The sequence below is a fragment of the Pyrus communis genome, chromosome 12 (genome assembly GCF_041283825.1).
Source record: "Pyrus communis isolate YQ-2024b chromosome 12, ASM4128382v1, whole genome shotgun sequence".
NCBI classification, from domain to species: domain Eukaryota; kingdom Viridiplantae; phylum Streptophyta; class Magnoliopsida; order Rosales; family Rosaceae; genus Pyrus; species Pyrus communis.
In genome coordinates this window covers 25,313,965-25,337,646 of record NC_142576.1, presented here as the reverse complement: position 1 = coordinate 25,337,646, position 23,682 = coordinate 25,313,965, and the positions used below count along the sequence as shown (strand labels likewise).

Sequence of the window (23,682 nt, the reverse complement as noted above, 5' to 3'; positions counted from 1 at the left end):
ACATCCCACATCGTCTAGGGAAGTGAGCGTTATATGTATATTCTCATTTTTACCTAGCACAAGACCTTTTGGGAGCTCACTGGCTTCGGGTTATATGGGAACTCCGAAGTTAAGCGAGTAGCGCGCGAGCTCATTCCCAGGATGGGTAACCTATTGGGAAGTTCTCATGTGAGTTCCCAGAAACAAAACCGTGAGGGTGTGGTCGGAGCCCAAAGCAAACAATATCGTGCTACGGTGGTGAAATGGGCCCGAAAAGTGATCCACCCCGGACCGGGATATGACAATATGGAGCAATAACCTGTAGCACAGTTAGTTGTTAAGAGCATTCATCCTACTATAATGAGCAAACGTTCACAACCTTTTCCCATGTATCCTTCTCTCATTCTCCCTTCTAAGTTTGTACTTTTTTTTCTCTTTATATTAAATCTATTTTAGTGTAAATATAAATTCTATTAAGCAAAAAAAATGCATCTATGAGAAATAAAATTGTAATTTTTTTCATTTAAAAAAAAAGTGTCAAAAGTGGTCATATTTTAACTTTTCGTTTTTGATCACCAAATACTTAAAGAGGGCAGTGTTACATATTTTATGTATATATTTTCAACATATTTCTACGTTTTTTCTTATTTTATGAAAAACGATAATGTTAATGAATTAGATAATTAGTCGTTTGAAAATAGACAATCTGCCACCACGGTAAAATGTGTGCATGTTTTCTTTATTAAAACATAAATATTCTGTTCTCTGTTAACTAAGGTAAAAGATTATGCTTGACATGTGCACCCATGCACTTTGAGGTTTTCCCCATTCCACACGCCACGGGCAATACAAATCTTATGCCAGCTGCCTGCCATGATCGATCCAAGACAACCTTCTACAAGTTCCATTCAAGTATCATTTGCTTTTTTATGTAGTACTATACTTAAAACTAACACCAATAATAGTATAAATTAATAAAACTACTTCTCATAAAATTATTTTAATTAAAACGTTAATTAATTATAAAACCCCGACCCCTCTTTAATAAGAAATTTTTATCAGTGCATAAACACATACTACATATAGTGTGTGTGTGTGTATATATATATATATATATATATTTTTTTTTTTAAATAGATCGACAACTTTAATTAGTTAAATAATTAGTTGTTAAGGAAAAGAAAAAATAGTGGATCTCGAGCCCACACCAAGATGCATAGACATAATTATTTTCTGTCACTACAATAAAGCATCATCCGCATATGGTATATCATTTTACGTGTTATAATAAAAGTGACAAAATAGATATATATGTTCCACTCAAACTATATTAATAAAAAAAAAACAAAATAAAGCAAATTCACGTGTTATACATTGAGTTAAATATATAACAATGTCACAAGACCATATTCTGAGTATACCATAAAATTACTCCCTTGGCCTTTGCACGTGCGCCTCACACACACCATGCAGCTACCATACTCACATTTCACTCACTCGCTCAATATTCATCACCAACCATAACGTTTCTCTCTCTCTCTCTCTCTAAGAAAGAAATTAAAAGAAAGGCTTAGCACATTCAGCTTGCCAACTATTTCACGAGACAAACGTGCACTGCTAGCTCCGGCAGTTTCCTTATAAGCACCAAACTCGCCACCCTTCTCTTTTGCTCCCTCTCTAATTAATTAAATTATCCTTAATTTTTACCTTCCTATATAGCCCATCTTGTTAACTAGCAAGTCCTTCCAATATAATTCCCATTGCTTGATGGCTGATCAGCCAGTACAAGGAGACCATGATACGTCTGAAGGCCGAAGGAAGGGCACATCCAGTGGAGGGGGAGGCAAGCGTGCTTCCATGGAGGCGGCAATGGGAACGACAGCAATAAATAGTAATGCAGTAGGTTCTGGTGGTGGTGGTGGTGCAGCTCCATGTGGGGCGTGCAAGTTTTTGAGGAGGAAGTGCATAAGCGGGTGCATATTCGCACCACATTTCGGTTCAGACCAAGGAGCTGCACGCTTTGCGGCGGTGCACAAGGTGTTTGGGGCGAGTAATGTCTCGAAGCTTTTGTTGCACATTCCCTTGAACCGCCGGCATGACGCTGTCGTTACCATTTCCTACGAGGCTCAAGCTAGGCTCTCCGACCCCGTTTATGGTTGCGTCTCCACCATACTTGCTTTGCAACAACAGGTTTCATTAAATCATATACTAACAATGTTCATTCATCCATTATCTCTACACGCACTATCAGAAATTTTAGCCTTGGCCTATGAAATTTTGCCTGACGAAATCCGACGAATTTCGTAGGTTCGTAGGGCAAAGATGATCAACATTTAAAGTTTACCTCCTTTTGTACATCTTTTTATTGACATCAAAATATTGTATATATAGTCGATAAATTGCATTTACTCTTGCACCCGAGATTTATCATACAATGATCAAGTATCGATGCAAAACAAATATACTTTAACGTTCATGAAGATGATGTCATATCCGAAAGGCTTCAGTTAAGATGCAAATTACCAGTAAAATAGTAAAAAATATACATATATATTCATTGAAACGTACGTATGACTAACTGATGTGATATAGTTAACTATTCTGGCATGAATATCGTGCAGGTTGCATCTTTGCAAGCCGAGCTAGCAATGGTGCAAACTCAGCTGATAAACAGCAGGTTTGCATTTGCAAGCGCTCTCCAAATCACCTCGCAGCAGCAACAGCACGAGCAGCAGCAGCAGAACATGGCACTAATGTTGCAGCCTGCTTACTCCAACAACTCCTCAGCCACCACTAACCTCATCAACAGGAACAGCTTCACCTCAAATTTCGACATCGAGGCGGCCCCGTCTTCCCAGAGCTTCATGGAGCCTCTTCAGCTTTCGAGGCCATCCCGAGATGATGAAGATGATGAGGAAGAGAGTCGAGTTCCACTCTTGTTCGCCAATGATCGCTATTGATTTAGAATTTTCTGCTGCTTCTCCTTATTTCTCCATCTACACAACTTTCTATAACTATCCATACAATACTCTTCAAATTTTGCTTGCTATCATCTATATATATCGTTTGTTATCATTAAACTACTCTTTTTTTTTTTCACCAATCGCTAATACGTGTGCATGGGTAAAATTTTGGGATAGTTACATTTCACACTCTCCCACTTATTTTAAACGATCACGGTATTTTATTTTTTCACATTGCACTATGAGATTTTGAAGTCATATGAATTTATGCTTGTCCATATTTGACCATCTGAATCTCCATTAGATTGATGACATAGTAAATGTTGAACCCCTTTCTGGTTTCCAATTTGGGAGAAGTCCAAGCTTCATGATAACTAGTTTAGGTTCATGTGGTGCAAATATTGCTTCCGCATCAACCCATAAACAAGTTTCATGGCTGCCAAGTCATCAATTTGACGAAGGATTAGAAGGTCAACTTGTGGGCCCGTATAGAATCGAAAGTTATATGACATGTAGCACCAGAATCAATTATCCATGTATTATTTGAAACAAGTGCAAAATTCGGAGATGTCTTACCAACATTACATGTTATGGCTTCCAAAACAGAGGCTTAATCGACATTATTCGGAGGTTCCTCAACAGCACCAGCGGCTTCAGTTTGGTTGAGGACTTGAACTTCATTTTCTGGGATCCTTGCTATGATCCCACCATCCTGGATAACCCACAATCTCATAGCAACGAGATTTGATTGGAAAGGCCAGGTTGTCCACAATGATCAGAGGAGGTCGATTAGGTTTCTTGGCCTTCAGGAGCATCAGTGGCACGAAAGGCGGGCCAAAAATTCTTATCACTATTGGAACTACAAACTAAGCTCTGATACCAAATTAGAATTCGTGAACGCTTCAATATTATTGCTCTCACTAGGAGAAAGTGTATATAGCTATACAACCCTAATCACAATTAATCTAGAAAACATATTAAGGAAAGAAATCCTAAATACAATCAATTACAATATTCACATTCCTATTCTAATATATTCTAACTTAACAAACCAACTCCAGATGCACAATAGTTAAAGGCCAATTGAGAAAATCAATGAATTCCAATACATCCATTATATATTACAGTAGCACAACTGAACAATTCGTAACATTCCTCCGTTTTGAACCAAAATTTGTTGCTTTGCCAGATTACTTACTATAGAGCCAAAAACTGCGACTAAGTCTGCTCTGCCGGCAACATTCCAAGACAACAAGAGCTTTCGCAAGAGCACTTTAAACCCTTAGACCTTAGCGTAACTTCACCATAGCTAAAAGTAAGCTCCTCGTCTTCTCGTATGTCTTTTGAAGCAAAAAAGCAAAGGCGTGGGAGCAAAGCACCTGAACTTCTGATCAGTGTTGTGGATAAGTTACCACCGTCACACGAATGGTTGATGAACCTTGCTACATTTCCAACTCTTGTTGCATCGATATTGTATCTTAAACACGCCTTTCTGGATGGAAGATGCTCCCTCACAACCAAAAGAGCAGGAGAAAAATTACCACCTGATGCAAACTCATCATATACTTGTTGCCGCAACCTTGCTTCTTTTGTTGTCAAGAGTTCACCTTTCTCACCAGAAAATAAAAAGATATCAATATCTAAAGTGTTGGAACATATCTAGTCCTTCCTGCAGGATACACACATATAAAAATTCAAGAAATTATTTGCAGAAATATGTTAATCAACCAAGCATGGGAAACTGAGAATGCCCTTAACAAGTATCATTATGATGCAAGTAGATATTCTAATATAGGAGTTTTGGCAAGAACTATAATATTAGGGGAGAAGATTGAGCAGCAGCAGCTGAAAGCCATTCATGAACAACAATTACCACAATATGGTCAAAGTTTCAAACGTTGTAGCAGTCCATGGTCCCCAACACCTCAGCTGAAGGAGCAGGCAAGAAATAAAAAGGAAGGCCTCCTTAATTCACTCTTGCACTTCACTTTTTCCTATCCCCACATCCCCAAAAGTACCCTACGTCACTCCTCAATCTTGTTTTTATAAACTTTAATTTCGCTCCCATCACGTTCACTCTTCCTTAAAGCTTTACCTAAATGTATGATGATCCAACTACATGATCAAATCTAAAGTGTCCTGGTCCCCACTCTAACGCAAGCTCCAAATATCAGACATATCATCATCTGTTCTCTTATCTACCTCTAAAGAAGTTTTGATACCGTAAACCATATATTTCAATCCAACCTACCCAAAACAATGCCATTTCAGCAATGAAACTATAGTTGTCCCTCTATAAAGAACATCTTTCTGTATCTTCAATCTTCTCTACCTCATTCACATTTCCACCCAAAAAAAGAACATCAGAACGATTACTCTTACTTCTCATGCAGATTGGAGGATTCATTCATAACGTCTCTGATTTTTATTCATTTGATGTTATGACAATGCATAACTATATATCCAAGAAAATACTAAGAGCGCCAAATTCAAAACTTCCCAACCCAATTCAAGCAGTCTTCCTAATCATGAGCTTCATGTCACATAATTCAAGACATTAACATTATTTCTTCTTCTACTAGCCACAATCAATTCAAAATCAACGGAAACACCAATCATATACCATCAGCACACATACTAAACATAACACAAATTGCCATTGAGATATTCAAATCCCGCTCCACGCAGTTTAAATTAGTTTAAAGTAGAATATCGCTGGTATCAAACGAAAAAAGAATTCTAAAATGTGGGTTATAAAAATACCTGCATATTCACAGACAAACCGACCCTTTGGAATGAACTGATCAGCATACAAGCTCCACCCTTTTCTCCTATCCTTCACAATCTTCAACCTCACCTCAATCCCTCTCTGACTCAACCGATTCCCACAATCCAACCCACACCCACAACCCAATCCACACTCCGAAACGACGCCGTCAAACCCACCAAACTCCGAACACGGACACCCACCTTCCTCCTCCCCACACGTCTCGCAATCACACCCAGCCGCGCCCTCTCCCGACTCATCCACCAAACGCAACGTTTCGACGCCAATTTCACCCACCGAGTTCGGTCCCTGCGCGGAGCAACCGGAACCCCAGGATTGGCGGAGTGGAAATCGGGAAGAGGAAGGAGGGATTTGAGATGGGGTGTAGGTGAAGAAGGCGTACGGGTGTCGATCGACGGAGTTATGGAACGGGATCGGATGGGGTTCCAGGGATCGGGAGGCGTCGGAGGCGCGGCGGAGAGTGATGGAGGTGGAGATTGCGCGGAGGGCGGTGCAGGTGAGAGAGACGGTGGCGAGTTCTTGTGGGGTCAGCCATGGGAGGATTAGGTCTGAGCACTGGAAGAGGAGGGAAGGGGAGTGGTTGCGTTTGGATGGCGGGGTTGGGGGCTGATTTTGCTGCATCCCGCTTTCTGTGAGCTGCAGCAAAAACACATTTGAGAAAGAGTTGTACCAAGGTACGAGATTACGAGATGATGCTCAAAAAAGTGGTTAAAAAAAATACTGTTTTTTTTTTATGTTTGAAAAACATTCGGCTTCACAGGTTTGGTGAAAAAAAATAAAAAACACAAAGCTATAAAACTTAGTTTTGAAAAATTAGCTTTTTTTTCACATCTTTTTTACATAAAAGTTTATTAAACACTATAATACTTTTTTTTTTTTTCAAAAGCACTTTTACAAAAAAGTTTACCACAACTGCTTATTCTCACAGCACAATAGAAACAGTTTTTTTTTTTTTTCAAAGCACAACAATACCAAACTAGCCTTAAGTCCACCTCATTGTCTTATTTTCTCATCTACATTATATTCACACCCATTATAAAAAGGTAAATAATAACATCACTCTTTTCCCACCCATCATTATTCCAATTATAACCTTTTAAATATCTTTAAATTCTTTAAATTTTATTTTCTGTAATATGTATATATAAATATATATACATGTAAAATATATTTATCTCAAGAAAAAAAAAAAAAACCAACCATGGGACATATTCAACAGTAATTCAAACAATAAACAAGAATCCATCAAGGCAGACATGGAAGGTCCATTGTCACCTTTTTTTCTGGGTCGAGCTCGAAGAAGGACAGAGATTACCTTCTTCGAAGAAGGACAGAGATGGCATCGACGCCACCGGTAGGGAGGCGTGCGGGTGTGGACTAGTTAGGCTTGTATAGTAGGGTGGGTTTTTAAATTTTATTTCTTTTCTTTTTTTTCTGCTATTTCAACTAATGATGATGTGGCAAAATGGTAGTAGTTATTGTTTAAGTCCTTAAATGTCATTTTATAAGAGGAGATATTTGTCATTGACATTTATATTTTAATAATAAGACAATGGGGGTAGGATTAACGCCACTCTTGAGAAATTTTATTAGGGATATAGCAAATTTGGGACATTTTGAATATGAGAATGACAATTTTGGACACGACACGACACGAATTATGGTTAATTGCATATATTTAAAGAGGCTGATTCTAATCGTTTTCGTGTTGTGAATAATAATTGTCGCCTTAAGATAACAGAACAATTTGATTCAATTTTGGAGCACAATAGTGATGGGAATAAATTGATTTTTAATTCAATATCGACAAGTCCGTAACACTAAGATCTTTCACTTACAAATGAAGAGAAATATCACTAAATCGTAGTACTAAGAGGCAACCGTCAAAAGTTTGAATGTGAAAACCTTTTGGATATATTGTTTTAGGACAATTATTAGCATTCCTGGTAGAGTTACATGTAGTGCATGCTCATTGCTGGTTGTGTGAACCATTATTCCGATCATCAAGTCAGGTAGCCGTTTAATTCAAAAAATGTGTTAATTAGGGTGGTTAGTGCACATTGTGACTAGGCCTAGACTTGATGCTAATGGTTCTTGCATCGTATTTGCCCCGTGTCTTACGCCAGCCTGGCAAGGGTGCTTACCTCTACGGGCTTGTAATACAACACGCTTGTCCGATTGGGCTTGCAATACGACATACCTGCCCAATCGGGCGGGAGTGCATGCTCCCACAATCTTCATTATTTCAAGATACATGAAAATAGAGTACGAAAAATGGAATTTTATTAGATTGAATGCGTATTGAATTCACAAACTTATAGCTAATGGATTACTATCGAAATTACTCGAACAAAAAACAGGCTCTCGCGTATGATACATCAAAATGTGGTTACAAGACCAATACCAAGCTCCTCGGCAAGCTCATCCCATACCGGAAGAAGTGTGAGTACAACAAGGAAAACGGCCACTGTAACAACTGTTTTCCTCCACGTTCCAACCTCGGTTACATCATTCAGGCACGGTTTCTCCGGAGTCCTCTGAACATATAAACAATGTCAATGAGATGGAGCGTTTTTTCTTTCTCGGTAGCAGATGAGGATTGTTGAAGCATGAAACCGCAGTACATAAATTTTTATTTGCAAACCTGGCATATGAGCACGTAGAGTCCCCATGGAAGTGAGAGAGGTCCGCCAAGCTGAAAGGGAGGAAAAGAAGACTAAAACTTCACAAGCCTCGGAAGTTGGAAAAACTGCTATTAATGCTTTTACCAAACATAAGCATGTTTTGTTTTAAGTTGTAAAAGTTAGCATACTCTGCTCAATCCAAGAATTTAAAGTTTGAAGCAAACATTAGCACGTTATGTTTAGGCCGTAAAAGTTAAGACATACCACTCCCAAGCCAAGCATCGCGTATGTCGTCAAGCCAAAAGCATTTATAGCATTTTTTCCAAAAGCGCCCTGCAGTAAGAGAGATACACCATAAGCCGCATTAGAATACGGCGATCATCACTGCAGACTGTCTACCTTAGGCTACTTCAAAGAGTTAAAAAAAACAACTAAAACAAATTAAATAAAGATTTCATGAAATCATCATAATAAAGAAAACGGAAAGAGAAATTCAGTGCACGGATTTGTAAATTAACCTGCACAGCTCTTCCACCATCAAGACAGCCCACTGGAAGCATATTAAAAGCTGTTGTTGTCAACCCACACCTGCAATGTTAAACTTGAGTCACGAGCATGTTACGCATTGCAATGAAATTATTAAGGTTGTCGAGAAATAGTACATTACCAGCCAGCAATCATAAGAGGATGAATTGGAACTGTCGCAGCATGCATTGATCTGCATGTTCAGGATGGTATCATGTCAACTAAGAATATATGAAGTGGAATGAACTGAAACTTCTGCTACATTAATTGAAAAAGGATTGCATAGATGTCTCGTAGCTCACATACGTAGAAGAATCAGTTAAATAGTGGTACAGAGGCAAGGGAAGGACATACGCATAACCAAGAGTGGCTCTACTGATGAGTCCAAGAAGCAAAGAACCTTGAAACAGCATGCTAGGAACCTGCACCAACTCTCCTGTAGCGTTGGGATTAGACGAGAGCAGCAGACCTACAGCAAACATTGACAATGACAGTGCAGCACCAGCAAAAGGGCCAGCTAGTGATATGTCAACTTTTGTGCTCCGATCAGGAAGAATGGATTTAAACTACAAAACCAGTGAACGATGAGAAGAAATTATCTGAATCACCTTTAAGTACAAACAAGGGAGATAAGGGGGTCTAGGCGCACAGATGACCTAGTTCGAGCAAAGGTAGTCACAAATCTAGGTCAAACTACTGCATCAAATACAACATACCTAAAGCTACAACCATAAAAGTCCTAAACTATTCAAACTTACAATACGGGAGAAATGGAAAAGTAAGAAACTCATGACTCAGAAGTCGGAACAGAATAAGCCAACTGTCTTAAATAAAATGTGTAACTCGTGTCTGGGATGGGGGGTGGCAGGGGGAAGAAGTACATTACAAAGATCAAATTTACATTATTCTTCGGGAAAGACCTGCTCCTACTCAGACTGTATACTAAACAACAGAGACAAGTCTCTTAAACGGACATGTTTCGGATTGCTATACTTGGATTATTAGAGGTACCTGAGTGATTGCACCGAAGCTGCCGAGAGTAATATTAGGAATAAGGAAAGGAATGCTAAGTTTTACTTTCTTTGGGAAAGCAGCCACAGAATGCCCAACTTCCTGCATACAATTAACTCCATCATAATCATATTCAAATAAGAACAAAAGTAAAATTCAAATAGCAAATCACAATTTACAAAGTATTGACTAATTCATCAAAACTCAAAAAATCATTTGGAGAAGGTCTAAATTGACAGAAATTTTTGAAAAGAAAACGACATAATTTTCATATTTCACACAAAGCATATGCAAGTCATCAGATTTTTTCACTTAAAACTGACACAATTGAGTATTTACTTATCGTTCATTTTATTCACTAGCATGCCCTCTCTTGAAACTGACAGAATCGAGTATCTACTTATTCTTCAACGTACATCGTCAGGGTAAGTGAACTTGAACAATAAGCATGCTCATTTTATTCACAATCAAATCTAGTATTATACATAACAATGTAAAGAAACGTCACAATAAATCAGCTCTCTCTTTCATAGGCATAGGCTTAAAGATTCTACTTGGTCAACAAGAAAGAGCACAGTGTGATAGCCAATATATAGAAAGAAATATACATTTTAAATTTGAACCAAACCCAACAAACAGCAAGACATCTCACTTACATGAAACAGTAAAACACCCAAAACACCATATGCTACAGGCAAAGCCGAATCTACATATGGGAATAGCAACTCCATATCTGGTGGGTCAATGGCATTTGGATCTGTGAAGTATTTCACCACCTCTGGTGGAAGTCTATTTATCTGTTTAAAATAATGCATGAATATAAGTAGAGACTCTAAAAATGAGAAAGAAATCAATTGCTAATGGACCATTTATAGCCTCACAAAACACATTAAAAAAATGCAAGTTGGCGTACCTGAGATGCAATTCCTAATTCCACAGATGATCCAATTGTTAGAAGGAATAATAAGAAAGCAATTACATATTGCCAAAGCATCGTTGGCCCTGGTTCTGAGACCTCTTTCCGCAGCAAACCAAAGCTAACACGTGGCCCACCACGTGGATCTAGGTCTTCTGCATTGGGTTCCTCCACCATAAAAAGGTTGTACTTGTTACCCGTGACCTCAGCCAGTAGACTCTGGAATTTGGCAAATACCTCTTCTCTCTTTCCCCTCAAATTCCCAAGGAAGAGAATGCCCTCACCAAGGTCTCCGAAAGGCTCCTCTTTGGTCACCCAAAAGGTAGAATAACCAAAAAGTGCTTCCTTAATCAGCTTTACATCAGCAGGATCAACCTTCTCAGGTCCAAGGAGTTCCATCAGTTTAAAAGAGTCAACTTGGAAATTATTGTACGCGGGCCCAAGTGGTGATATAGTTGGCGGCTGAAGGACATATTGACACATAACGCTATTAGAGAGAGTGTTACATTACTATATTAGATGTATGTGAGTAGAAAACTCTGATGTCCTCTTTCTCGCACGAAGAATAACTATAGGTACATAACTACATATGCATACTGGCAGTGATAATCAGTTCCCTCACAAGAACTAGGAACAGAGAGTACATAGGAAATTAGCCATAACGGTTATCTGTAACCTATCTTCTTACATGAGCCATTCAAGGTAAATATACATATATGTATATATATTGTGTCAGCATGTCTGCGTGTAGTTCATGGACCATTCATTTTCATTGCGTCAATTACCAATTCATGCACTGCAGTCAGTCACAATTGTTTTCCTCTGAAACTGAGCTCCCAACCGTTGAAGACATTCAATGGCTGAAGCTAACAAGATTCTGTCTATCTCAACCGTTGGAAGTCCAGATGAGACTCCACCTCCACGTATAATGTAGAAAACAAGATGGAAATTTCTCCAACACCAATTCTTAAAACAATTCAACAAAGACACTAACACTAACACAGAAAATGAACTCAAACGCACTCTTGAGTGCTGCAACTAAAACCCACAATTGGATAGCAACCATTTTTCGCTACGACTACTATACATGTCATACCGTCATCAACTGCAGATTCCGGAAAAAAAAAAACCCACTGACCAAACCAGAAAATTCTACAAATATAGAACCTTTTACTCCTATTTGCAGAACCCAATACCGAATTTAAATTCCTATACCAATTTCTTCATTAAAAATTCAAACTTGATAAATAAAACGCTGTAAGATAACACAATTAAAAGAAGAACACACTAATGCAAAAACCCAAATGGATATAAGTAAGAACACATATAACAAAGTTAAGCAATGTACTTTGGAAGAAACCGACGGACGCTCGGAATCATATTTGTTCGAGCGTCTATTATCTTCATCTACTTCCGTTGTCGTCGCCGCCGTCGTGGGGTCTGTTGACTCATTACTACTACTACCGCTGCCGCTGCTACTCTCTCCGTCACCGTCACCATTATCGCTAGAACTATAACATTTAAGCCTACCAAAATTCCTACGCGGAACCCAACAAACTCTCTGAGTATTTACACTCGCTCTGCTGCACAAGAAGCATGAATTCTTCTTGCTGCTGGGTTTCTTGGGAAATGGCAGTCTCGGAATTTCGCGGGTTTTGAGGATGAAGTTGAAATCGAGGGTGCTGAAAGTGCAGCTGGTGAGCGTCCCCATTCAGCTGAATTCACAGAGCTTGAATTATATGAGACTGTGAAATTACAATTACAACAACATTTGGAATTTGGAAGCGGAGGAGGCAAGGAGGGAGGAGGGGCTGCACTCTTTCAGCCAGTTTTTTTTGCTGTGACTGAATATGTGAATATCCGATAACTTTTGCTAATATCCCTTTTTTTTTTCTTTTTTCTTTTTCTTTTTAAATTTTTTCATTTTGTATATTTCTCAAGTCTATTTTCTGATCCAAACCATTTTACAATGCTTCTCACGCACTTCAAGTAGCCTCTAAAACACGATTCCAATTTTGATATATTTTTCAGTTTTGATTGCATGAAACTTTCATCATGATGCATAAGCCCAATTTTATACGTTTCAAATTATAATATTCTGCTTAAATTATGTTCCCAATTCTTATATATATATTGTGGTAAGTGATAATTGTGCGAGAAAAAGAAAAATAACAGAATTAGGATTTCTGCATCTTGATTTGCGCAAAGCCACAACTTGAAGTTGTTTAAGTTACGTCGTTGAGCCACGGTTGCGAGCCGCTAAAGCCAAGCCACCCATGTTCCAAAACCGTAGGACCAAACAACTCTGTTTTTGAGTTGTCCCTGTCCTCCATACTTGGGTCATCAGGTAGATCGCTTGAAGTTTGAACCTCGGCCGTATTTTATCATTTTGTCAAATTTAGGAAAACTATCCTAAAGTATACTCATTTGATATTAATGTACTATTTTTCCTAAGATCAAGATCATTTTGTCCGACTGGGATTTTTTTGCCTAACGAGATTTTGATGAGCACCTATTCTAAGATGGTCATACCCTTGTGTGCGTCCTAATTGCATCATGAAGATGTTAAGTTTTGACTGATTACATTTACTCATATTTTTCCTTAGAATATGAGTCTTGTTCCATATTGAGTTTCAATTTTGTGAAGTCATATTGAGTTTCAATTTTGTGAAGTTTACTCCTATATGCAATTTCTTAAGTGAAACTAGCGTTTTTTCTATCGGTGCCTATGAGACAAAGTGTAAGAAAAGCCCACTGGTCACCGTGCCTTTGGGGCAGCCAAAATCCAAGCCCTTTTCTTCAAGGCCCAAAACATGATGCTTTTCCTCCCTCGATAAGAAATCTTTCTTCAAAATTTGGAATCAGAATTCAGAAACAGAAAAAATGGACACTTTTTTAGAGCCAAAGCTATCTCGGAACGCAGAGAGAGAGAGTAGCGAGTGTGCGATGCAATGGGCTCTTCTCTCTCCTCTGCCATTCTCCTTCTTCTCTTTGCTTTCTGTCTCTCTCTTCCGACCCTCTCACCTGCCACCGAACTCAAAGGTATCTATCTCTATATTGTCAATTTTTGTTCAGTGGTGCTCGTCGCCGCCTGTTTGTTTCCCGAGAAAATTTTAGGAAAATCAGTGAATTTTTTGTTTTTATGTTTTGAGTATGTGGGTTGTTTACTTATTTCCATTTTAAGAGAGAAAAACTTGTACTTTGACTTGCTCTGCATTTATTTGCTGTGAAAATTATTACGTTTTAGTCTCACTTTTGTTGTTTCTTTACTTGCAAGGCAGATAGAGGGTTAGGGTTTCGTTATGCCTCTTGAGGGTTTATTTCGGTTGCTGTATTGCTTGAGGGAAATGTCAAGTTGTTAGCCGGTTAGGGTTTCGAAAAATGTCGACTTTTTGGCCTTTAAAGTGGAATGTTAGTTTCAGTATTGTAGTTTAGCGTGATACCATTTTGGGTTTGGTCTGATAACATATGTTGCACCTTACCGCTCAATGTCGCTTTGATTTTGAGTTTTTAATCTGCTATAGCTAGACAGTATGTCCATTATAATTTTAGGGATTTTAACTTTGAAGAGTTTGAATATCTCTTGTGTACTTTGTTGGTTTGTTTGCATATTTTTGAAACTAACCTTTACCAATATTGAAATCACAGGTGTTGATATTGAAAACCCAGTATTAGAAGTCATCCCGGCACCTCTTTCTGAGCACTCAGCTGTGCCTGGTTCTAAAGATGTTTTATTTTGTGAACGGGCACGAGTTTCTGGTATATCCAGGTTAAAACTTGGGAGTTATGCAAGTTCACTTAAGATCACGTTGTCTGCATCTCTAGGAATCCTGGAGAGGTTGCTTAGCAAAATTCAAGTCTGTTTTCATAGGTGAGCGAAATGTCTCATCTTTACTGTTACAATCATTCTGTATTTTTTTAGGATAATTGTGTTTTATTGATTGAGTTATGAGTGCACCATATGCTACCTCTCCCTCATTCTCTCTGTTTCTCTTTCCCTTACTCATTTTCTCTAGTCGCACTCTCACACACACGCACACCTTTTTTCTGTGGATTGTTTTGTCTCACTCATGAATTTTTTACAGGAATAATACGCTTGGATTATGTCAGTGCGAAGAGGATGATTGGAAAAATATTCAGAAAGGGTTATGGAGCTCTGTCATATCGCCTTATGGTGAAAGATATGTCGATGTCAAGTTCATTGGCAAAATACCTGGCCCTGTCACCATAACTGTTGAAGAAGGTCTGATAAAAATAAAAGTGTGGCTGATTATAATTGCTTATGCTACAATTTGCAGGCTCTGATAGTTATCTATTTTTGTCTGTACAGATTTTCAGAGATGGCGCCTTTTGTGTCTGGCACTGGGATTTACTTTACTGTTGTTGGCACCAATTGTCAGCAATTGGGTACCTTTTTATTATAGCAGTTCAATGGTTATAGGAGTTTTTCTGGTCATTATAATCATTCTCTTCCAGGTAATTTTTTTTGTGATTCTGATGTATTTTCGTTTGACTTGCATGCTCTTGGTTTTTCATTGGGTAGTATGAATTTCAGATCTCCTCTAAAACAAATTGTAATTACAGGGTTTTGTGATCATTATCCTTCACCTGCAGTTTTAGCTTGCAAATTTATAGGTAATGTTTTGCATCATTGTTTGTCTTTAATCTTTCAGGGAATGAAGCTGTTGCCAACTGAGGGGAAAAATGTCCTCTATCTTACCATATGTGGATCAGTGGTAACACTTGGTGTCTTGAAGTTTACTGTTGCTTCATGGTAACTTATTAACCTCATGTAATTGACCGTACAAGTAATTCTTTCAATTTATATGCCTTTGACAGCTTGGAGCAGGATCTTTCCTTGTTCATCAGTTTTCACTGATGGTAAATTCAATTCTTTTGAGTTTTGGCCCTTTTGGACTAAGTGAGGAGATTCATAACCCAGTAAGTGTTGGTTCCCTAAATCTTATATTCGCAAAATTCTCATAAACATCTAGACAAATTATCTGCTTCTGATACTTTCTCTTTGGATCACTTTTTTTTTTTTTTTGGAAACTTCTCTTTGGATCACTTTATTGTCTTGGCTTCTCGTGTTTTTCTGCCAGGTCTCTATATTTTTACTAGTGGGAATTATCCTCCCGGGAGCTGCATTAGGGTACTGGATTGTGAGGAAGTTTGTTGTCTCAAAAGATGGGACAGTAGATGTTGGTATAGCACAATTTGTCAAGTGGGCTATGCGTATCATTGGAACAACCTCCATCTTGCAGGTGTTCTCTCACATTCCTTTTGGCTGTATTCTTGATATTCAAGTCCAAATGTTTGCCTGCTTAATTAAACCATGTGGGGTAGAAATTTGTAATGGTATATTATGTACCTTGCTAAAAATATTTGAGGGACTTTTTATAGCCGATATGTGTCAAAGGAGAATCATTGAAATTGTTGGATAATAGGGCCATGTCTTTGTGTCCTAAGATTTAGCTAGTAGATTACTGGACACTTAATACTCAGTAGACATATACATAGCCAAGTGCAGTACACCTAGATTGTGTTTCTTGTCTATTACTTGTCCCTTTGAGGATCAAGTTTTAGATCATAGAAACACCATTTATTGCCTGGCACCATTAGGACAATGTTACTTCAAACCTGTTTTTATTTAAATTTGTCGTATGGACCCACAGGCACTTACGACTGAATTGGTTATTCAGTAATCTTATGTTAAAGTTAGTTTTATAATTCGATGTAATTGCCAAAATATTTGGTTATTGATTCTTTTCATTTTCTCAGAGCACGCTCGATACTCCTTTAGCAATGGGCGCTTTGGTTTCTTACTGGATCATCAGCAAGTTGATTACTTGTCTGAAATGGCATCTCAAATCGTAAGTCATACATTCTTTACCTGCCTACTTCTTGGTATTACAGAAGTGAAAGCGTTTTTAGCTGAAATAATTTTTAACTTATTGTATGGAGCTATATTTTTCTCGAAATAAGTTTAGATTTCTGGCTGGGTTTTGTATTTGGAAGGTAAACATTAGCAGTCCAAGAAAGTTCAGTTAGATGAATGGATGCGTCCCTGGCCGTTAATAAAGGGTTTTGTCACATTAAAACATATTACTATTATTCCATGCAGTCATCAGTCGAATGCTGGGAGTGGGAGTTGATGATTGCATATTTTACTATTTATTTACTCCAAAAGTTACATTTTCTTGTGATAAGTTGGACGAAAATGAAAGGAATTTCAGAGATTTGTGCTTTTATGACTAGATTAATAAGAAGGCAACATTCCTAAGATTTTTGTGTAATTTCTATACAAATTGGAAGCTGCTACAAAATCAGAAAAATGAGAGATCATGTTGATTGGTGGTTAAATTATAGTGGGCCACCCAATAGCCTATTAAGTTGGTTTTTTTATTTGGCTCATGTGAAAGCACCAGTGGCTTTTAGAGGTTAATTGGCAGCAATTGCTGCTGCCTTTTTTATTGCAGCAAATTGCAGCAGAAAAGCTGGAAGACAAGCAACAGACAAGCTTCAGAAATGAAGCACTAAAGCAGGAGAAAAAGGAGCAGAAAATGAGGAAGGGTGCCGCAGCCCATGGGAGAGAGGGAAAAGATAGCAGGAAAATAAGGAGAGGGACAGACGGGAAAAAAAAAAAAAAAAAAAAAAAAAAAAAAAAAAAAAGGAGAGAGGAGAGTAAAGAAAGCAGAGAAGCCGAAGTGGAGAGCAGAGAAGAGCGCAGGGAGAAAGCAGAGAGCAGACGGGAGAAGGGCGCGGCAGAGCAAAGGAGTTTTAGAGAGATTTCTAAACTTAATTTTCAGTTTTCTTATTATGAATTCAGTGACAATTTCAACTATGTTTCGGAACTAATTTTCTTTAGCTAGAGGTTCAATGTAGCCATGACTATGAATGCTTAAATTCTGAATTGTATTATTTTCAAGTTTTCAATTTTCATTGAGTATCATTTGTTGTGCTTATATGCTTGGTTTTAGTCTTGGTGATTGGCTACCATCTTGACGCTTAGTAAATTTGATGCAAGTTGTGCAGGTGCCATGTTTTCAACTTGAGTGACAGCTTCTTTCAAATAGATACCACCAATTACCTAGTAGTAGATGCCATAGTCAAGGGTTTGTGTAGTCTTTATATAAATTTCCACTGATCGTAATGAGTTGCATTATGTTCAACTAGTTCAGATGCCATGGAAGGTTGCATGGTGGAATATACGTAATAATCTAGATGCCATAGATATTACATGAATTAGGGAAATTTGACTATCAGTGAGATTGGGTGTTTGTTAATAATTCGTTGCATGAAATAAGTATGATTGGTTATGGTGAGTCGGACGTTTTAGTGTTTTACTCAATTGAATTATAAATTGCTTTCTTTGTTGGCACATCTAGTTTTATTGATCATACTTTCTTGTTTTCGTTATTTGTTTTTACATTAGTTTCAATTTTCAAACTAATCTTCATTCATCAATCTTTGTCAAATTAAAATAACGTTGTAATTGGAATTTAGTTAGTTGATAAGAATTAAATCATTTTCCGAGAGATGATATTAAGTGCTTGCTTTCTATACTATCGAACAATTTGTATGCTTGCGAGCATAAAATTTGGAACTATGTTGGATTGATTTCGAGTAGTTTAAATTTCGCAACAGCAATCCAAGAAAGTTTTAGTTAGATGAATGGATGTGACCCTGGTCATTAATAAAGGGTTTTGTCACATTAAAACATATAGAGTAGAATTCTCTCCTCTTATTCTCATCCCCTTCTTTCCTCTCCTCTTACGCATTGCCTTTTGTCTTATTGTCTCTATAAAAAAATTAATATAAAATATTTACACGATTTAACCGTGATCGTTCAAATATGAGGCGAGAGAAGGAGAGAGAATCTTCCTCCAAAGCATATTACTATTATTCCATGCGGTCATCAGTCGAATGGTGGGAGTGGGAGTCCTTGGCTGCAGAAGGGAAAACAGGTCAAGGGTAGACAAAGTCGTCTAGAATTTCTTAGCAGGTCTAGCGACTCTAGCCCAAGAGATATTTTTTAGTGTGACCGGTACACGAGAAGGTACATGCTAAAAAGTTAATAACTTAAAAAATAAAAATTTTCACCACTTCTATTAAAACATATGATGTACCACTTGTATTCCCGTCATAATTAAAAATTTCTTCTAGCCCACAAGAAAAGAATTGGAACAGCCGAAGGAGACCATCTATTGTTGCGTTTATACATATTTTGACTGACTTCTTGTTCCAGCTACTCCGTAGTTGTTTTGTTATTTACTTTAACACTATATTAGGATGAAGAAAATAAACTTGAAATTAAAATTAAAATTTATAAAATTGACATGCACCAATTTCTTTTGGATTCATAAGCATAGAAATTTATAATTTCCTTTTGGAAAAATACTTAGAATTTGAGACCTCCAATTCATAAGTTTAAATTTTATGTAAATAGGTGTCATTTCTCAATTTATGTGATTGAAAGTTTAAAAATAACAAATTTCCTATTTAATTCCATTGTTCTTTTAAGTTAACCAAACAAGAAAATTCACAAATTCTAGAAAATAAAATTTCGTCATTTTAAAATTTCTTAATAATCTTAAATTTTTTCATCCAAATATAGAGTTTGTGTTGGCTATTTGTTCTGCCCATTTATAAAAAAACTGAGTCAACATGCAAAATGCAGAACATCCATTCCCATTTCAGCTTTATAAATCACGCAAGAGTGTAGGCGTGTATGGTCAGCGTACCATTGTACTCTTTAAATTAAGAACTTTAACGAAAAACTTTTTATACTGTTCATTTTAACGAAAAATCATATTTTTATACTAAAAAGTCAATTATAGTACCATTTATTTTATCATTTATTTTTTTCTTATAGTTAAAATTCAAAATTTTCAAATTTTTTTCATTGGTTTTCTTTTTAGATTATGCTATTTGTTTTTGTTTGTTGCAGGTGTCATGTCCCCATCTTCCAGGGCACCTAATCAACAGGAGTAATACTCAACCTTCCACAAGGTGCAGAACCGAAGGAAGTTCACAAAGAAAGAGTGGGATGATTTCACACAAGAGAATGTCGTGGGGAGCACAGATCGAGTAGATTTTCTTAAGTGGTAATGACTCATGTAGAGTACTGGTTTGGTATTGAGATGCTTTTATAAAAAATGAGTATACAAAAAGTTGAGCTAAAAAAGGTATTTGGTAAATACTTAAAAACAACTTATTTTCATAATTTTGGGTGAAAAAAAAACTGAAAACGTAAAACAACACAAATGAGTTTTTTCTCACAGCACAGCAAAAACAATTTTTTTTCAAAGCACAGCAATAGCAAAAATAAGCTTCTTCCCCTACCTTCTCATACAAAGGATTCATGATGCTATCTGTATTTTTTTCTCCAACGGAGCGTGCTTTTATCTTCGTTGGAATCATTATTTTGTTCATATTATAAATCACTTTATAAAGATCGTCAATGTAAAAATAGGTCGTTTAGTCATAAAAAAACAAATAAATGAAATTAATAAAATTATTACAAACCGTTATATCTATGTATTTGCTATAATAAATTAACTAAATAGTTTTAGCCTTTGTTCATTTTTTGATGATCTTTAAAGAATGATTTTTTATATGAACATGTATGATGATAAGTACAAAAGAACTCGAATGTTTCTGTTTTAATTTCCTGATTTTTATTTATTTTTACGTCTCCAGCCACAGAAAATAAATCCCCCACTTCGCTTGTGGGGTCGACGGAAAAACCCTCCTAAACCCCAAACATTTTATTTCCTCTCCAACTCTCCTCAGTCCTCAGTGGGCCACCACTCCAAAATGTTCCTCCAGAGGCAGCGCGCCGCCGTCCTCACCCAAGCACTCCAATTCCAACTCCGCCGCTACACCCAATCATCCGCCGCCGCCCTCCTCCACCCGGACCCCGAACTCGACCGCGACCTCGAATCCACTACATCCTTCCCGATACCCGACCCGAAGTACGCCGAGACCATCTTCGCAGTCCCACGCACCACCTCCGGCAAGAGCATCGCCGCCAAAGAGCGCAAGGCCGGCCGCGTCCCCAGCATCATTTTCGAGCAGGAGGACGGCCAGCACGGCGGCAACAAGCGCCTCGTTTCTGTGCGGACCAACCAGATTCGCAAGCTCGTTGGTCATCTCGGCCGCTCTTTCTTCCTCTCCAGGCTCTTCGACCTCGAGGTTCGGTCCGACTTCGACTCTGAAAACGACGTCGTTGAACGGGTCCGCGTTTTGCCTCGCTCGGTATGTAGTCTTACACTCTGCAGTCTCTAATAACTTAAGCAAATTTAATCCAATTGAATTTAATTTAATTTGCTGTTAGGGTTTATCAAATGTTGTGTTTTTTTGTTAGATTCATCTGCACTCTGCGACGGACGCACCGCTGAATGTGACCTTCATAAGGGCTCCTTCTCATGCTTTGTTGAAAGTCGAGATTCCCCTTGTGTTTCGAGGAGACGATGTCTCTCCTGGATTGAAGAAAAGTAAAAGAAACCACCTTTTTTCTATCTGTTGTATGGGATTTCATTTGTTTCATTCTGTTGTTGCGAATTTCCGCTTGCACTGTCTGTTTCTATCGTCTTGTTGTGTATGCCATGCTTTGATTCAACATTGCCACCATTCTGTTGTGCATATAACAAACTGTTGTAGTTAGCAAAATATGATACTTGGTCTCATTCGGATTATATCCCACTGTTCCTTTCTCATAATTCCGTTGTGTTCCTCGATTTTTTATGTTTAAACGTATATAGAAAAGAAGAATGTAGGTGCCTGTTTTGAACACAACATAGCATTCAGATATTATCAGATTTTAGATTGTAGTTCCGGATTATTACAAGCCTTTGTGGATATGGAACATTCTGAAATCTTAAATGCTTTGAGAATTTATGTGGGAAGTCATTGTTTCTTGCAAGAGATTATGAAATGATTGGAAGTTTTGGTCTCAAGGCTGTAATTCCTAATATCGTTGTTCGAGCATACGAAGCTTTTGTTGTGGAGCATGTTATTGGTTCAAATCCGTAACTAAAATTAGGTTGAAAAGTCCCGGAAGTTGTCAGGGATTATACAAGGATTTTGTCAAAAGAAAAAAGTTTCGCTTTTATGGAAACAATTTTCACCATCCATTTCCAAGAGTCGAGTGCGTCTAAATTTTTGGAGGTGGTTCTTCGTATTGATTTTGGTAGATTGCTTTCTGTGTTATGTATAATCATTTTCAAAATCATGGACATGAAGGTTAGTTGCAAATTAGTTTGCGGGTGAGGTAAATTAGAGGTTCAATTATAGAGGGAGACGAAAATTTGATAATGGCTTCCTTTTCGTATTCTAAGATAACTATTATGTACTGTAAATTTAGTACGTGAAGGGTCGTACTTTATGGTTTTTGTTGTACTTAGAATCAAGTTTGCTGTTTTGGTTACTTTCAATCAGTTTGCATTGTTATTCATATTGATGATCTTATCAAGTTAAGTTAAACCGTGACATTTGACAATTTGGCAGATGGTTGTCTAAATACGATCAAGAGGACCGTAAAGTTCCTTTGTCCTGCTGATGTGATTCCTCCATATATTGATGTGGATCTGAGCGAGTTGGATGTTAACCAAAAGATAGTGATGGGAGATCTCAAAGTTCATCCAGATCTCAAGCTTCTCCAGTCGAAGGATGAGCCTGTTTGTAAGATCACGGGAGCAAGGGTTTCTGAACAAAAGAAGTCTAAAGACAAAGACTCTAAATAATTGCGGTCGTTGGATTCTGGTTGCTCCTTATTAAGAAAAATCGCTTTCGGCATTATATCCCTTCTCAGCTAACATGTTTACATGTTGTTCGACCCATATCTTTTGATCTTGTAATTGTCGTGGAAGACAAGCTGATGGAATGCAACTGTGAGTTTTCATCTTCTTTTTGGCAATTGTGTGGGTATATTTCACTTCTGTGGGGGGGAATGTGGTTTGGCGGCGAAGGATGCCGTTAGAGAGAGGAAGAAACTGGTTCTGCTTCGTGATTCTTCTGAATCTGTGCCAGAATTCTACGATAATAAGAATGGTAGTTTCTGAATGTGTTGTCAATGTATATGCCAGTGTTCTGAATAGGCAGCTAGACAGATCAAATATGTTATTCGATTGCTCAATTTTGATGTTTCTTTTGCAATTTCTCTCATTCGAAGGTTTTGTAGTTCAACTGTTCTGAGCAAAATTGTGATAGCCCGTTCCGAAATAATTTACCGATGGCGTGGGAATGACGTTTTTGCCCTTACTTTAGTGATTGCGTGTGTGTGTGTGATTGGGCTACGTTTTGGATCAATTAGGTTTCTTCCCACATATTTGGATCCAATGAGAGTTTGGCTTTGGCTTTGGTGATTGGTTAAAACATACACACACACATCCACACATGCACACGTGCACTCTTCTTCTTCCTTTTGTGGTTCTGTCTCTCTCATTCTTCTCGACACTTCTTCCATTTTCACCATATTTGTACGAACAGCATCACACCTCACAATTTTGGCACGGATCGAGGTTTCAAATACCCTCTTCGTGTTCCTTGTGACCTAAATAACACGCTCATACCCTTGGTTTGGCTTGGAACCCTCAAAAACCCTATGAATCTATGGACTCTGTTGATGGTATTGTTCACATGCTCGTGATCGTGGAGGTTTTATCGAGTTTTAAGATCATAGGGAGTCTCAAAACTTTCTCACGAAGCTCAGAGAGCAAGTTTGAGGGATTTCGGACGTCGGGATAGCAAGTTCTAAAGTTGGCCGGATTTTATGAGATTTCTCTGGCGAGATTTTGGCATTTTTGGTGCTCCAAAGTGTTGTTTCGCATATAGGTGAGAACTATCCTGAGGACGAGTGCAGCCAAGCGAGAC

General features: G+C 37.9%; 5 protein-coding genes across 5 annotated transcripts; 3 read left to right on the top strand and 2 right to left on the bottom strand.

Moving 5' to 3' along the window:
- The first annotated feature begins 1,746 nt into the window (after positions 1 to 1,746).
- Positions 1,747 to 3,127, top strand: LBD20 (LOB domain-containing protein 20). Its single transcript, XM_068485748.2, has 2 exons — positions 1,747 to 2,169; positions 2,601 to 3,127. Exons 1-2 carry the CDS (start codon positions 1,747 to 1,749, stop codon positions 2,937 to 2,939), a joined length of 762 nt encoding a protein of 253 aa, XP_068341849.2. The 3' UTR covers positions 2,940 to 3,127.
- Positions 3,128 to 3,832: 705 nt separating this feature from the next.
- On the bottom strand, positions 3,833 to 6,433 carry SDG20 (SET domain protein 20). The gene is made up of 2 exons (XM_068485757.2): positions 5,706 to 6,433; positions 3,833 to 4,549 (listed from the first exon to the last, which is right to left on the bottom strand). Exons 1-2 carry the CDS (start codon positions 6,349 to 6,351, stop codon positions 4,161 to 4,163), a joined length of 1,035 nt encoding a protein of 344 aa, XP_068341858.2. The 5' UTR covers positions 6,352 to 6,433; the 3' UTR covers positions 3,833 to 4,160.
- Positions 6,434 to 7,993: 1,560 nt separating this feature from the next.
- LOC137745670 (putative zinc metalloprotease EGY1, chloroplastic) lies at positions 7,994 to 12,691 on the bottom strand. Its single transcript, XM_068485666.2, has 10 exons — positions 12,155 to 12,691; positions 10,804 to 11,268; positions 10,547 to 10,687; positions 9,891 to 9,992; positions 9,234 to 9,445; positions 9,022 to 9,072; positions 8,873 to 8,942; positions 8,619 to 8,687; positions 8,375 to 8,425; positions 7,994 to 8,267 (listed from the first exon to the last, which is right to left on the bottom strand). The coding sequence occupies exons 1-10, from the start codon at positions 12,515 to 12,517 to the stop codon at positions 8,109 to 8,111; spliced, it is 1,683 nt and encodes a 560-aa protein (XP_068341767.2). The 5' UTR covers positions 12,518 to 12,691; the 3' UTR covers positions 7,994 to 8,108.
- A 743-nt stretch (positions 12,692 to 13,434) lies between these two features.
- On the top strand, positions 13,435 to 17,770 carry LOC137744841 (uncharacterized). The gene is made up of 9 exons (XM_068484650.2): positions 13,435 to 13,848; positions 14,455 to 14,677; positions 14,892 to 15,049; positions 15,137 to 15,282; positions 15,480 to 15,542; positions 15,646 to 15,747; positions 15,909 to 16,070; positions 16,588 to 16,679; positions 17,286 to 17,770. The coding sequence occupies exons 1-9, from the start codon at positions 13,758 to 13,760 to the stop codon at positions 17,344 to 17,346; spliced, it is 1,098 nt and encodes a 365-aa protein (XP_068340751.2). The 5' UTR covers positions 13,435 to 13,757; the 3' UTR covers positions 17,347 to 17,770.
- A 2,753-nt stretch (positions 17,771 to 20,523) lies between these two features.
- On the top strand, positions 20,524 to 22,995 carry LOC137744842 (uncharacterized). The gene is made up of 3 exons (XM_068484651.2): positions 20,524 to 21,066; positions 21,176 to 21,305; positions 22,318 to 22,995. Exons 1-3 carry the CDS (start codon positions 20,626 to 20,628, stop codon positions 22,551 to 22,553), a joined length of 807 nt encoding a protein of 268 aa, XP_068340752.2. The 5' UTR covers positions 20,524 to 20,625; the 3' UTR covers positions 22,554 to 22,995.
- The last annotated feature ends 687 nt before the right edge of the window (positions 22,996 to 23,682 follow it).

Coding starts and splice junctions, on each gene's coding strand:
- LOC137744842 (XM_068484651.2), top strand. CDS start 20,626: ATGTTCCTCCAGAGGCAGCGCGCCGCCGTCCTCACCCAAGCACTCCAA. Junction 21,067..21,175: donor TCCGCGTTTTGCCTCGCTCG/GTATGTAGTCTT, acceptor TTTTTTTGTTAG/ATTCATCTGCACTCTGCGAC. Junction 21,306..22,317: donor CTCTCCTGGATTGAAGAAAA/GTAAAAGAAACC, acceptor ACAATTTGGCAG/ATGGTTGTCTAAATACGATC.
- LOC137744841 (XM_068484650.2), top strand. CDS start 13,758: ATGGGCTCTTCTCTCTCCTCTGCCATTCTCCTTCTTCTCTTTGCTTTC. Junction 15,543..15,645: donor TTACCATATGTGGATCAGTG/GTAACACTTGGT, acceptor TGCCTTTGACAG/CTTGGAGCAGGATCTTTCCT. Junction 15,748..15,908: donor GTGAGGAGATTCATAACCCA/GTAAGTGTTGGT, acceptor TTTTTCTGCCAG/GTCTCTATATTTTTACTAGT.
- SDG20 (XM_068485757.2), bottom strand. CDS start 6,351: ATGCAGCAAAATCAGCCCCCAACCCCGCCATCCAAACGCAACCACTCC. Junction 4,550..5,705: donor GTTTGTCTGTGAATATGCAG/GTATTTTTATAA, acceptor CTGGTGAGAAAG/GTGAACTCTTGACAACAAAA.
- LOC137745670 (XM_068485666.2), bottom strand. CDS start 12,517: ATGGGGACGCTCACCAGCTGCACTTTCAGCACCCTCGATTTCAACTTC. Junction 9,073..9,233: donor AGAGCCACTCTTGGTTATGC/GTATGTCCTTCC, acceptor CTGAACATGCAG/ATCAATGCATGCTGCGACAG. Junction 8,943..9,021: donor CCTCTTATGATTGCTGGCTG/GTAATGTACTAT, acceptor TTAACATTGCAG/GTGTGGGTTGACAACAACAG.
- LBD20 (XM_068485748.2), top strand. CDS start 1,747: ATGGCTGATCAGCCAGTACAAGGAGACCATGATACGTCTGAAGGCCGA. Junction 2,170..2,600: donor TACTTGCTTTGCAACAACAG/GTTTCATTAAAT, acceptor AATATCGTGCAG/GTTGCATCTTTGCAAGCCGA.